This window comes from Malaclemys terrapin, chromosome 2 (genome assembly GCF_027887155.1).
Source record: "Malaclemys terrapin pileata isolate rMalTer1 chromosome 2, rMalTer1.hap1, whole genome shotgun sequence".
Taxonomy (NCBI): Eukaryota; Metazoa; Chordata; order Testudines; family Emydidae; genus Malaclemys; species Malaclemys terrapin.
The window spans coordinates 99,261,185-99,274,867 of record NC_071506.1 but is presented as its reverse complement, the minus strand read 5'-3'; the positions used below and the strand labels follow the sequence as shown (position 1 = coordinate 99,274,867).

General features: G+C 35.8%; 1 protein-coding gene across 2 annotated transcripts in view; it reads right to left on the bottom strand.

The window, feature by feature from the left end:
- The window catches only part of ZNF407 (zinc finger protein 407), a 442,554-nt gene that overhangs the window by 388,500 nt on the left and 40,371 nt on the right, over nt 1-13,683 (bottom strand). For both annotated transcript variants that reach the window (XM_054020189.1, XM_054020190.1), the window contains exon 3: nt 7,523-7,637. In XM_054020189.1, coding sequence (XP_053876164.1) covers nt 7,523-7,637 — 115 coding nt within the window. The remainder of the gene's footprint in view (nt 1-7,522; nt 7,638-13,683) is intronic.

The window sequence follows — 13,683 nt, the reverse complement described above, 5'->3', positions numbered from 1 at the left end:
GTCTATCTCTAGTTTTAGCAAAATGAAACAACACTAAGGTTTCAAACAAAAAAGCCCTGCTCAGGCTATAACAAATACCTGTGATGACACTTTTCCTTCTCCAAGGCTTCTGTGTTAGACCAACCCCTGCTAACTTCAGTTCTATCTCCTTCTACCTACCAGTAAGCCTTTCCGATAGGGTGTGCTTTAAGGGAGGCCAACACTATCAAACTTGAGTGCCAACTAAACCAGTGCTCTAATATTCAGTAATGCTAAGCTGAACCTATGAAAATCAGACCACTTGTTTAGGTACTTATCTTTAGGCATCCAAGTTCAAGAATAATGGCTTTATCTCCCATGTGTTTATGATCGATAGCCCTGCCCCTTTATCCAAACACTTTTTATATGTGCAGTAGACTTGAGCAGAATGTTAGTTTGCTATAAGCCAGATCTACAGTAGTGCCTTTGCACCCTGTCACAGGAAACCTTTCACAATCCATAGACAGACATCTCACCATACAATTTTTTTTTATTAGCCAGTGTGCTCTTCTGTTTGAAAAGATTTGGAAAACCTTGCCACTTTGATGATGGGCCTAACCATAATACAAGCAAGGGCAGCTCAGTGTGAGGTAACATTCATAATCACTTTAATGTCTTATTGCACACTGGACCTTTCCTGCAATAAATGCTTATGTGGTCCAATAAAGCATCCTGTACTTCAGAACCATCCATAGTTTAAAAAATAAATAAAAAGGGGAATGCTTCTAAAAGAAGCTGCACTAGTTATTCATGGCACATATATCACACTCACAAGTCTGTGTAGCTTTATAATTACAGTTTGGAAGTACATTGCAGTAGGTTATATATAGTAGATATTAGTATAAATTATCACCAATGTCCCTAATTCAAATACAAACACATATTCACTTAAGTATGTACTTTTCATGCCTATTCACTTCAGCAAGTACAATAATAATAATTCAATTAAAGCCAGATAATAATTCAATTACGTTACACATTGATAAAAGTACATTTTCAAAAATGAACTATTATATAGGAAAGTTGGTCTCGACTTTTCTGCCCCATTTGCAATACTGACCACAGCACACCTTAAGCGGGAGGGCGGGGGGGAATTGTCTGGCTTGCAGGGGGAAGAGATGTACCTTTTTAAGGGCAGAGGCTCGGACATTGCTACAGACACAGAGCAGTCAGTGTGAGGATGCTGACTCACCCCCTTCCTCCCAGATGGAAGGTGCTGGTGCAAGCTGGGCAGGGGAAGCTCTCTTTCACCTGCACCAAGCAGAGCAGCACCCAAGCTCCCACCCTTGAAAGTGGCAAAATACCAGATGTGGTCAGGATCCGCTGGATCCACTGTGGGCACTGCAGTAGCCACTCCTTTCTTGGAGGGCTAGGAAGGAATTTTTCCATCACTGCCAGAATGGACTAGGAAGAATGAGAGTTTTTTCACCTTCCCCACAGAGGGTTTGGGGAGGTGGGATTTAGTTGGGGCAAGCATGGAAGAGACTTAGACAACTCATTCTATAAGCATGGGGCAGATGTCCAGTGCAGGGACTCTGTAGGGAAGGGATAGAGTTATCAGATAAATGGTTTGGGTAAAGTATTTAAAGGAGGTGTTTGTTAAAGGAATGGAAACAGGGTTGTATGGGGCTCCTATGACTGGGTCATAAGGGAGCTAATCCCCCACCCTTTATAGTCCACCTTAATCCTCATTCAAGGGGTGAGGGAGAGGGTAAGGTCCTAGCAGCAGGTTGGCTAGTGAACCAGGATGGAAAGGTGGGGGGAGCTGATGGAAGACCCCTGGATAGATATTGAAATGATCATGGAGTTACCTACACTGAACACTCATCTGCCGAGTACTCCCAGACAGTTAATAATAAAGTTGTTGCCTAATTAAACCATATCCAATGTCTCCTGTCCTTCTTCCAGTATAGCCAGACAGTAGACACTAGTGAAGCATGCTGCCAAGTCGTTAACTAGAGGATACTTTCACTAAATCGCTCTGTCTTCCCTGTTAACTAGAATATTTGCTTTAACTTCAGGCCAATCCCCAGTGAACTTCCAAGCACATCAAGATGGTCTTATCCAAAATATAACAGTGTGCAAACCACCATCATCTGCTAAAGAGATGCTGGGGGCTTTTGTGAGTATAAGCAAATTATTTGCATTTTAAATATCTTAAATTGTAAAAACAGAGATTACATGCTAGGTGATAAATCTGCAAATCTAAAAGGATGATATATAATTGAACAAAAAGCAGAAACATATATAATAAACACACACACACACACATTATCTTACTCTACCTTACTCTCTAGCATTGCCATATTAATTTATTTAAAACGTATTGTCAGCATAGACTGCTGTTATATATTTTAACTCATTTTCTTTATTAAAGCAAACACACGTACCCGCATGAACATGGGTCCAAACTGCAAAATTTGGATATAGAAGTTCAGGAACATTTAGATCTAGAATCGTTGTCTTTCTAATACAAATAAATCTTAAACCTAAAATAGCTAAACCAAACATTTTTTTGTTTGGATACATCTGTAGATATGATGTGTGTAATTAATTGTTCAGTCAAAAATGCAATTCCATGGTGCACTTGATGATTTAGATACACAACAGCTTTAGTTCTCTGAGCCGACTAAAAATAGTGATTTTAATTTATTCCTGCTGCCTACAATTACTCACAACCATGTATTTTTAAATATTTCCAGTCTATAAAAATTACTAATTTTTGCCACTTCTGTTTATCTGCATTTAGACTTTGATTTGGATAAATTAAGCTCTCAAGTGTTCCTTGCTTTATGAAACTCTGCATGTTGTACACTTCAACACAAATAAATGACTTCTACCATTAGAGGTTTAAATAATGTAATGTATTTCATGCTCAGCCTGAAGCTGGATTCCAATGAAGTTGCTAATGCACGTAATGATTAAGTGTAACTCAAATACTAACTGTGTTGTTGAAAACATGACAGGCAATAATTTGGTCTATTATATTCTGCCATTTAATTGCCTAGTACAGACATTCTCTGACACGTTATGAAGCAATGATTTACAATTATTCAAGCTGCAAAGGTCAGAAAGTGACATTATAATCATCTACACTGAGATCCCTTCTAATGCACAAAAACTAGGTAATACCACACAAAAATAGTTTTACTGGAGTTGCAACTTTCTATTTAAGGTTTCTTAAAGCACACAAGAATAAATAGTTAATTTATAGTAGATTACAGCACCCCTGAAAACCCAATGTACATTTTCTCTGTTCCTATGGATAAGTTTAGAAATTAGCATGTTATTCGCAAGGCTAAATGCAAGCAAGTACAGTAAGTAAGTATCCTGATGCTAAAACTACCCACTCAAAAATCTGGAGTTAATGGAGAAAAAAAAGTCTACTAACCATTTATTTGCATTATGTCTGGTATCTTTTGACAGGTCAAAGTAGATCCCCATTAATAAAGATAAAGATAAATTAACACACCTGTTTTAGCTGCAAATATTTTCCTCAGATGATCAACCAATGTCATGAAAAGACTGGACTTTATACAGATTCTGAGACCACCAGACTATCTATAGCACCAATTATAGTGTCAAGATATAAACTGAAGTCATTTGCATCTTTAGGGCTTTTAAAACTATTCTCAAAGTTGACTAATATTCATATTATTAGTGTTGGCTTATTCAGCAGCACATCTAAAAATTTCTCCCAAAGTTAAATGAGAAAAGGAATTTCAAAACATTTCTGGGAGGTGTGGAAATAAGAACCACAAGAAAGGGAAATCTGAGTAAAACGTCAAGAAAATCAAGACAAAAGTTGTCTATGCAAAAATACACTGTCGCTTCTTAAAGCACTGAACTATTATATCTGGAATCAGAATAATGACAATATGAAGATAATAAAACAGAAGTCTTTTAAACCGTGTGTGTGCATGGCTTTGTGCATGTTTTAAATGTTAAAAATATCCCCAAAACCTACCTGACACCAATTTTCTTCAGCAGATCCTTATTAAAAAGCCAAATTGAAAGACGGAAAGACAGAGAGAAAGAAGCACTCTTAGCTGAAACACGTTCCTATACCACCACCACCCCCCCACTTAAAACAATAAAATCTGTTTCTGAAAGCAAAGGCAAGGGAAAAGTAGATGTATATGTTGCCTATAAATTCTGTTCAAAATCTGAAGAACAATGTATTTTTCATGTTCTACCTGAGGCATACAATTTGAAAAGCACACGATAAACATAAGCACGCCACTGGGCAAATGAAACAAAAATTCTAAATGCTGGGCAACCACTAAAATTTGCTAATCTAACTCAAGTGTCTCAGGCAAATTAATAGCCAGATATTTTAAATTAAATTTAAATATGTAGCAGTTGACTCAGAAAATAGATACTACCCTCTCAAATAATGGATATATTTTCCAGTCGTGGATATGGGGAATGGAAAACAATCACAACACATCTGCCGACAAGAAAATGAGGAGCAGTTGGTTTATTTCAAATGTTAAAAGATTAGTGTTGTCCAATTTCTCTGTCAAGGAGTTTCTGCTGTGCAGCTGAAAAAAACCTATACTTAAATTAAAAAAGAAAACAGAAAATGGTTCTAGTTTTTCTATAGCTAGGTAAATTACCTTTCTGTGGCATACAGTACATATAATATATTCTGAGCAACTGAAATGTTTAGACAAGCCTAAAAGAATCAAGGCTGGTTTGGCATATTTATTTTTACAAATATTTTAGTTTCCGATCCAAAAGGAAATTGTACTGCTTCAAAACAATCAAGTGATATCCTGAGACTACAATAAACCACAACCTAGCACTGACATTTCACCTTGAAAAGGTTCCTGAACAGGTTCAACAGCATTTGAAAAACAATTTATCCTTACAGCTAGCAGAGGGCTTATTCCTATGAATCCAAAAGTCAGAGGATAGAATATTAACTACTGCAGAAAAGAAAACATAGTGCAGGACCTTCTGTTTGTGACAAAATTACAGAGTTAATGTTCCTGAAAGATCACTTCACCTCTTAAAGCATGATTTTTAAAAAGGTAAAATTTATAGCAATTAAAGCTAATGAAGAAATGCAGCATGAGCTGCTTATGTTCAGGAACTAATAGGTCCACTGAGCATTTCTAAGATTATTTAGCCATCAATGATAATGAATTGACATTGTCAGTGGTGTTAATGTACCAATGCTCTATAGTGCCACTAATCCGATAGCCAATCCTAGCAATTTTTTTATGTTGCTACTTTATTTTTTAACCTACGTACTCTTCTATCCTTTCAATTAATACGGCAGAAATACAGCACAAGCTATTATACTTTTTTTCCCCCTTCTTCCACATTAAGGATGGCATATTCATTATTTGGTCTACAGTTCAACTGCATTGGTCATTCCTTATTCTTCGAATCCATTTTAATTCTTCAGGATTGTTAGCTTCAGTGTAAAGATGTCTTTTCCAATTAAACCAATGTTAATATATAACTGTTAAAATACATTTTTGGTGCATATCAAGTGAAATGTGATGATTATTTAAACTGCAAAAGGACTAAACTGCACTATAAACCAGATTTTTGTGCGCAGAGGGTGGTGGTGGTGGAGGATGTCTCTTTGGCTGGTTGTTTTATTATATATAAAATACACAGATCTATGTTGTAAATGAAGATTAGTGGCATAACTCTATACAACAATATAAATATATAGCTATTTGGCTACCAGTATGACATTTCAACAGCATGTAGTAAACAATTAGCCTAGCAAAGTGACTAATAGACTTAATTCCATAGCTTAAGTCATACAAATATGTTTTGTTCTTGATAGTTATATGTTTTCTGTTGCAAGTTCTAAGAATATTTTAGTACCATGCCAATACTAAATAGGACTGAGCTTTTGATATCAGAAAATGTGCCAAATTCTCCTCACAATTAATTTCTTCTCTGTAGGGGATATGAACTTAATGATTTGGTGATTACAAAAGCTATTTCTCGGTTGATATGATAATTAAATAATACGCTAACTTTTCAATGTGACTCAATGGGATGTTGAATTGTGAAGTAATAGACAAGTTTGTTGACAACTTTAAAGCAAAGTCTAAGCTTTGTTCTCTTTGTTTTTGGTGCACCTGTATTTGTTAATTATCCTTCACACAAAAGATACTGTAATTTATAGGGTAAAAACTGTTAACAGGATTTTTAAAATGCCTAAAAAGACGTCTATTAAAAAGATGTCCCATGTTGCACTTGAATCTTGTAGCTAATATAAGAAGTAACAAAAGTCATCATACTACTGATCTTATGTGAACTTAAGGACAAACTTCACATAAATTTACTTCATATTTAAATAACTCAACCATCAATTACCCCAACTGAATAAAATCACCCAAAGTATCTAATAACATTCCTTGCAAAATTATTTGTAAAATAGATAGATAAATCAGTGAAAATCACTCAGCTGCATTTTCAGCTGAAGATTCACTTGTCCTTTGAAATGTGAAACTCACTTTGTCCTGCAATAAATATGTATTGCAAATGATAACTACAAGAACCTCCTGCTGAATAATATCCCTAACATCCCACCATACCATTCATGTGTGCAATGCATTATCTAATTGAACCTGTGCTATTTTACACATTAGCCATAAGACCTCTACAGCAGGTGACACAGGTTTGCATAAAGTGTTTTTATATGATGCATATATTAGTTAATTCTCTCACATAATAACACTAAAATATATTTTTAATCAGAAGTAGGGTATTAAAATCCAACTCTGAATATCCTATGATGTACCATATATGCCATGGCATTTTAAAACCTTTTAAACATTTCTGCTAAATTAATTAGTTTTGCATTAAGGAGTCTCAATGCCTCCTATTAAATGCAACACATTTGAAGGACAATTAAACATTATGAATGATCCTTCTGAAGAAATAACCATTAAGTAAGAAAGAAAAACAGGAATTTTTTGTAACAAACAAGAACACAAACATCTATTAAATACTTCAATTTTTTTAAAACATAGTATGCATGTAATATTTTATATCCAGTTGTCTGAAAGCCCGTCTTCTGTTTTGTTTTCCTAAGGAATGAAATACCTAATAGTGCCCACAGATCTGTTAATGGAACTAAAATTATAACAGTACAGGGTGTGGGGGGGAAACGGGACACACCACATACACACAGAGTAAAGTCTGTATTATATATTTTTTATGTCTTTAAATGGAATTTACAGTTCTCCCTGGCAATGTGAATGAACATCCTATAATTTAGTCAATTTACAGATTACAGGTTCAAATTGACCTTGTAGCCCGTAAAATTGCTCATCTTCAGTGCAGGATTAGAAGTGGGAAAAGAATGTCATAACTGTATTTAAGGAATTTACCATAACAATGGAAAGGAGGATATGCATGCATAATTTTAGCCACTCTTGCTCACATCACAGTTTTGAATTCTGAAACAATGCATATCCTGCACTCTTCTCCTGGTTAACCATCGTAGAAACTGTTTCAATTTACTCACCCACAGACATGACACTTGTATTCCCTCATCCCAAGGTGCCTCTTGACATGGTTTCTGGCATCTCCGAGCTGAGCTGTTGCAAAGTGGCATATCTTGCACTTGAATGGCTTTGATCCTAAGTAAAATTTAGCATAAGATACGAGTTGAATTAGAATAATATATTACTCATGGTTAAAGAAATAAAAATTCCTTGGAAAAAATAACCTTTAAAAAATATATCCCACATTTACCGTTTAAGAATTTTGTCTCGCAAAAGAAGTTATTACATACACTTATCACTTCAGGGATACAGATATGTACCATAGATTTCCCATTAAAGAGAATTTCCTTAAGTTCACTGAAATGACATTCCTTAAGCTCACTGAAACTACTTTCATACTGAACTTTTAATAACCATTTACTTTTTATAAAGAGTATTAAAATCAGAAGACAATATACTAGGACGATACCATTTAAATGAGGTGATCAAAGTTTTTCTACACCTTTCCCCATTTTCAAAATAGCTAAGTCAATTAATGGCCACAAAAAGTTTGGATGAAAGATGTAAACTTAAAAATATCCTTGTTCTTAAAGTAAATATGCATGATAAGTTCATTTAATTTTACTATATTCCTCTGACTTTGAATAGATTTCACAGTAACATTGGTATTTCAAATTTCTTCTGTCATGCCTAGAGAATGATTCATCACCTTGCTATTGTAATGACATGCAATGTATGACTATACAGTGGGTAAAATATTATCCCTTTATGACTGCTTTATGGTCAAGAATTTATGCTTCTGCAAACCAGAAGTATTGACATTTTGCTTATTATTTATTTTAAGAACAAACTTTATTATTAAATGGCCAGTGAAAACCAAAGAATTATTTTTAAAAAATGTCTAATGAAGTAGGAATAACCTATTCTGTTTGAACATATCAGGCCAGAAAAAAGTCTGTACAGAAATAATGTATCTTGATTAACACTGACTCCCCAGTCAAGATGAGAAAGTTGCATTACAACTGCGGTATAATGGTTAAATGTGGCAGATGTCCATTCGTAGGTTACTAAGCAATGACACTTTATTTTAAAGTATGCTGTAACACTTTCCAATTTTCTAACTAGTAAATCCTTAAAATCAATAAATCAAAATCACAGAATTGCATTTAAAATTAAGTACAACATGTTCAGAGATTCTTCAAATTATGTTTAGTATGTTTTGTGAAGTATGTCTTCCAATAGCGTTAAGGATAATATGAAATATGTGATCTTTAATAAATACACATAAAGACTCTGATAAGAAAAATGTTATAGTATATCATACTTGATCAATGAACCTTTGTGCTGTGTCCTTGAAAATAGAATATCCTCCAAGAATACTTTGTTGAAATTGAGGATCTTAGTAAAAAATTTTAGAGTCTTAAATTTCAATTTAATTCCCAAAAGCTGACAAAAAATGAAGCATTTAATTTTAATCTTCTAGCAGAAATAAAAAAGTCAACAGTACTAAGCACGGGCAGACAAGGTTGAATATTTCACAGTTCAATGACAATGAAGCAAGATCTCTTAATACTTCCATTTCTACTGTTAGAAGATGTAAAAAATATTTAGCACCTGAATGGTTATATCTAGTCAGCTTTATATGTTTAAATGTCAAAAGCAGGTTGAGACTGCAGCTAACAGCAATCACATTCTATCAATCACACTGAAAAACCCCAGTTTATTTAAATGATCCTGATAAAACTAAATTAAACATTAATTTGGTGACATTCCAAATCAACACTGTATTCTATAAAGGGACCCATGCAAATAAAATAAGTTTGAATAGTGTCAATATACCTTCACATTAAATAAAAAACGTTAAAGTTGATGTTCTAACTTATGAACTTCAAGACTAATTACACAATTAATAATATCAATGCTATAGCCAGATATGATAAAAAAAAAAAAACCTCTACCAGTAGTTATATTGCCATTTTATTTCACAGAATTCAAATATCCTGTGGATTCAACCCTATTTTTTTGGTTTCTCTCTCTCACAGATTAAATTGTAAATTTGTTCCTCTTTCTGTTACTGCAGGTATCCCACAGGCCTCTGTATAAGACCTTTGCTGTTTTCAATTTACATGACTCCTTTGTGAAAAACTATAGTTCAGTCTGGTCTTAGTGTTCATTGCTACACTGTGCTGACAATACATAAATGTATTTTTCTGTTGACTGCTCTCAACCAAAAATCACTGAGGCCTTGACAATTTTTTTCTCACATACACAGCTGAATGTCTGTTAACATCTCCATTTAAACACCATGAAAATTCAAGTACTGGAAGGTTACAGCCAGTACCTATTGTCTGAAACAAAAACAGTAAAGGTCCTTTTAACTTGGTGGCACCAAATTTGGTCCAAAACCTCTTCTGGGTAGAACAAATCTATACATATATATTTTATACCTAACATATAAACTTTAGATTCATAAAGTCAAATCAATGGGGCAAAACTCTGCATTTTCTGAACAAGTACTTAAAACAATATTTTTCCCAACCTAGATTTTTCTTGGCCATATTTTTATTATCTCAGTACTTTCTTTGTTCTGTGAAATGAGACATTGTTCACTGGCTTTACACTTGGTTCTTAATTAATTTCAAAACAGTTGTAGTACCTTCATTTACAGAACCTTTCCAACGAAAGAGCTTTAATAAATATAGGGATCATATCACTCACAATCTGTGGTGTGGAAACAGAGCAGCCATCGTGTGATAGCAACATCTTTCTTTAAAAGGGAAATGAAAAAAAAATAGAAACTACAGAAAATGTAGAAGGCAGAATATAATGATTTGTGGTGCACTCTCACCAGACCACTAGAGTTAATAAACTTAATTCTGGTAAAAGGCATCATGGGTCTCCAGTGACAAGAAATATTCAAAGCCTCAGTTTTAAGCCTCCAACAATGTCATTTTCAGTGCCAAAGTATTCACTAGCACCATGCATTAACAGAGAGTGAGGAGTATCACCTACTGAGTTATCAACACCATACTTTCTACCGTCCTTGGGCTTTTATGCGTGTGTGCCATCCCTTATTTAGCTTGAGAAATCTGATGAAATCCCAAACATCTGCACGCAGTATTCAAGATGTGAGCATACCATGGATTTATATAGAGGCAATATGATATTTTCTTATTATCTATGCCTTTCTTAATGATGCCCAACATTCTGTTCACTTTTTTGACTGCCACTGCACACTGAGTGGATTATTTCAGAGAACTATCCACAATGACTCCAAGATCTCTTTCTTGAGTGGTAACAGCTAATTTAGGGTACGTCTATACTGTGACAGACCCAGACCAGTAGGGTACAGGAGTCTGGGAGAAGGCAAATATACTGGTCACTGGATGAGTAGTTTTCTGTTCCCTGAGTGACCAGAGCAGGGGCTGCACTAGATTAATCAGGAACCTGCTAGAACCAGTTAAGGCAGGCAGGCTAATTAGGACACCTGAAGCCAATTAAGAAGAAGCTTCTAGAAAGGCAGGCTAATCAGGGCACCTGGGTTTTAAAAAGGAGCTCACTTCAGTTTGTGGTGCAAGTGTAAGAAGCTGGGAGCAAGAGGCGCAAGGAGCTGAGAGTGAAAAGGAAAGGGTGTGCTGCTGGAGGACTGAGGAGCACAAGTGTTATCAGACACCAGGAGGAAGGTCCTGTGATGAGAATAAGGAAGGTGTTTGGAGGAGGCCATCGGGAAGTAGCCCAGGGAGTTGTAGCTGTCATGCAGCTGTTACAGGAGGCACTATAGACAGCTGCAGTCCACAGGGCCCTGGGCTGGAACCTGGAGTAGAGGGCAGGCCTGGGTTCCCCCCAAACCTCCCAATTGACCTGGACTGTGGGTTTTCCCAGAGGGGAAGGTCTCTGGGCTGTTCCCCAACCCACATGGTGAATCTCTGAGGCAAGAAAATCTGCCAATAAGCGCAGGACCCACCAAGATAGAGGAGGAACTTTGTCACAGTACTTACCCGTTGGTTTGGCAGCAAGCAATCAATCTTCTGGGATCGATTTATCGTGTGTTGGCTTGACGCGATAAATCAATCCCGGAAGTGCTCGCCGTCGACGCCGGTAATCTTGCTCCATGAGAGGAGTAGGCGGAGTCGACGGGGGAGCCTGCCTGCCGCGTGTGGACCCGCGGTAAGTACCTTTAAGTTCGAACTAAGATACTTCGTTATTCACGTAGCTGAAGTTGCGTATCTTAGTTCGAACTGGGGGCTTAGTGTGGACCAGCCCTTAGACCCCATCATTGTATATGTATAGTTAGGATTATGTTTTCCAATGTGCATTACTTAACATTTATCAACATTAAATTTCATCTGCCATTTTGTTGCCCAGTCACCCACTTTTGTGAGATCCTCTTGTAGCTCTTCACAGTCCACCTGGGACTTAACTATCTTGAGTAGTTTTGTATCATCTGCAAATTTTGCCACCTCACTGTTTACCCCTTTTTCCAGATCGTTTATGAATATGTTAAATAGGACTGGGCCCAGTACAGTACACCACTATTTACCTCTCTCCATTCTGAAAACTGACCATTTATTCCTACCCTTTGTTTCCTATCTTTTAACCAGTTACCAATCCATGAGAGAACCTTCCCTCTTAGTCCATGACTGCTTATTTTGCTTAAGAGCCTTTGGTGAGGGACCTTGTCAAAAGCTTTCTGAAAATCTAAATACACTATATCCACTGGATCTCCTTTGTCTGCATGCTTGTTGGCCCCCTCAAAGATGACAGGGCTGCAGGCGATTTTACCTCAGAAATTCTGATTGTTAATTAAGATTATAGGACCTCCTTGAATTGTAAGTAAAAAAGTCTTCCACCTTTACTATTCCTTTTGTTTTATTTTACACTTCCTCATTTTCACTTGTCAATATGTGATGGACTTGCTTGTTATCTCCTCTCTGGCATAACAACCCTTCTCATTTGCTATGTGAAAATCTCTTGGAATTAATTTAAGGCATTTTGAAAACACTCTGTATTCTACTATTTGGAATCATTAGTAATATTTTTCCATCCTCCAAAAAAAAGCTACTAATGATTCCAAATAATATAAAATAGAGGGTTTTCAATATTGTGTGTGAGGGGGAGGAGAGTGTTCCTGAAGTAAGATTTAGCAAGAAGAAGAAGAAGAAATAGGAAAACTCATCTCGTACGATACAGCTGGTGTTATAGTAGTGCAGGTGAGATAGGGAAACATATTGTACTTGTTTGTCCTGCTAGGTTTAACCAAGACAGAATATGCAGTATAGTACGGTAGGTTTCTTCCTCCTGCCACCATTCTTGCTTACCAAAAACCATTTATTTCTTATCAATTGCTTTCATTGTGATAAAAATGGGAAGAAGAGGTTATATAAAACATACAGGAAATCACAAATATGAAAACAGGGTTTGGAAGGGTAAGCTCTCTTCCAGTTAACTATTAATAAAAGTCCCAGCATTATTATTTCATTTGCATGAGCAAAGTATCAGAAAAGCAATTCATTTTAAGGTGCTGAGAAAAGAGAGCACAGATTAAAACCTGTTCTGTAACTTTCCACCAAAAATGACTTGCAAAAATAAATGGTAGACTTGTATTCAATTCCCAGAAGCCTGCTGTTTTGTATGTTTAGGGCCAATCTAAAGCACAATAAAAATACACTTGGTGATCAGACCCTTACAAGATGTTAAAAAGTATGCTAACTTTTACTAAATGTTACAATCAATGATGTAACTTATGTAAGTAGGGTTGCTTTGTCATATATTGATAGTTACCTCACTTTCACATCCACATTAACTTGATTTTAAATGCAATTAATACATATAGTCAAGGAAGACTAATGGACTACATTCTGCACTTAACCTGGTGGACATTTTCAAATGGCACAAGTGACCAGTGCAAACCTATTTTGCATTGTAAACGACTAAATAAATCTTAATGGATTAAGAATGATCAGCTATCAACACACAAGGGAAATTAAGTGCTGAAATGCCTACATTGATTATTTTAAATTATTAGCCTTACTCTGTTCTTGAATTTGTATGCTTTTAGTGAGCTTTAACACATTTACAAGACTTATTGACTATAATTACAAGAGAATTCAAGTAATGGACACATCAATTATAAGCAACATGTCTTGACCAGACAGTTGCATAAAGAATTCTAAAGAGAGCT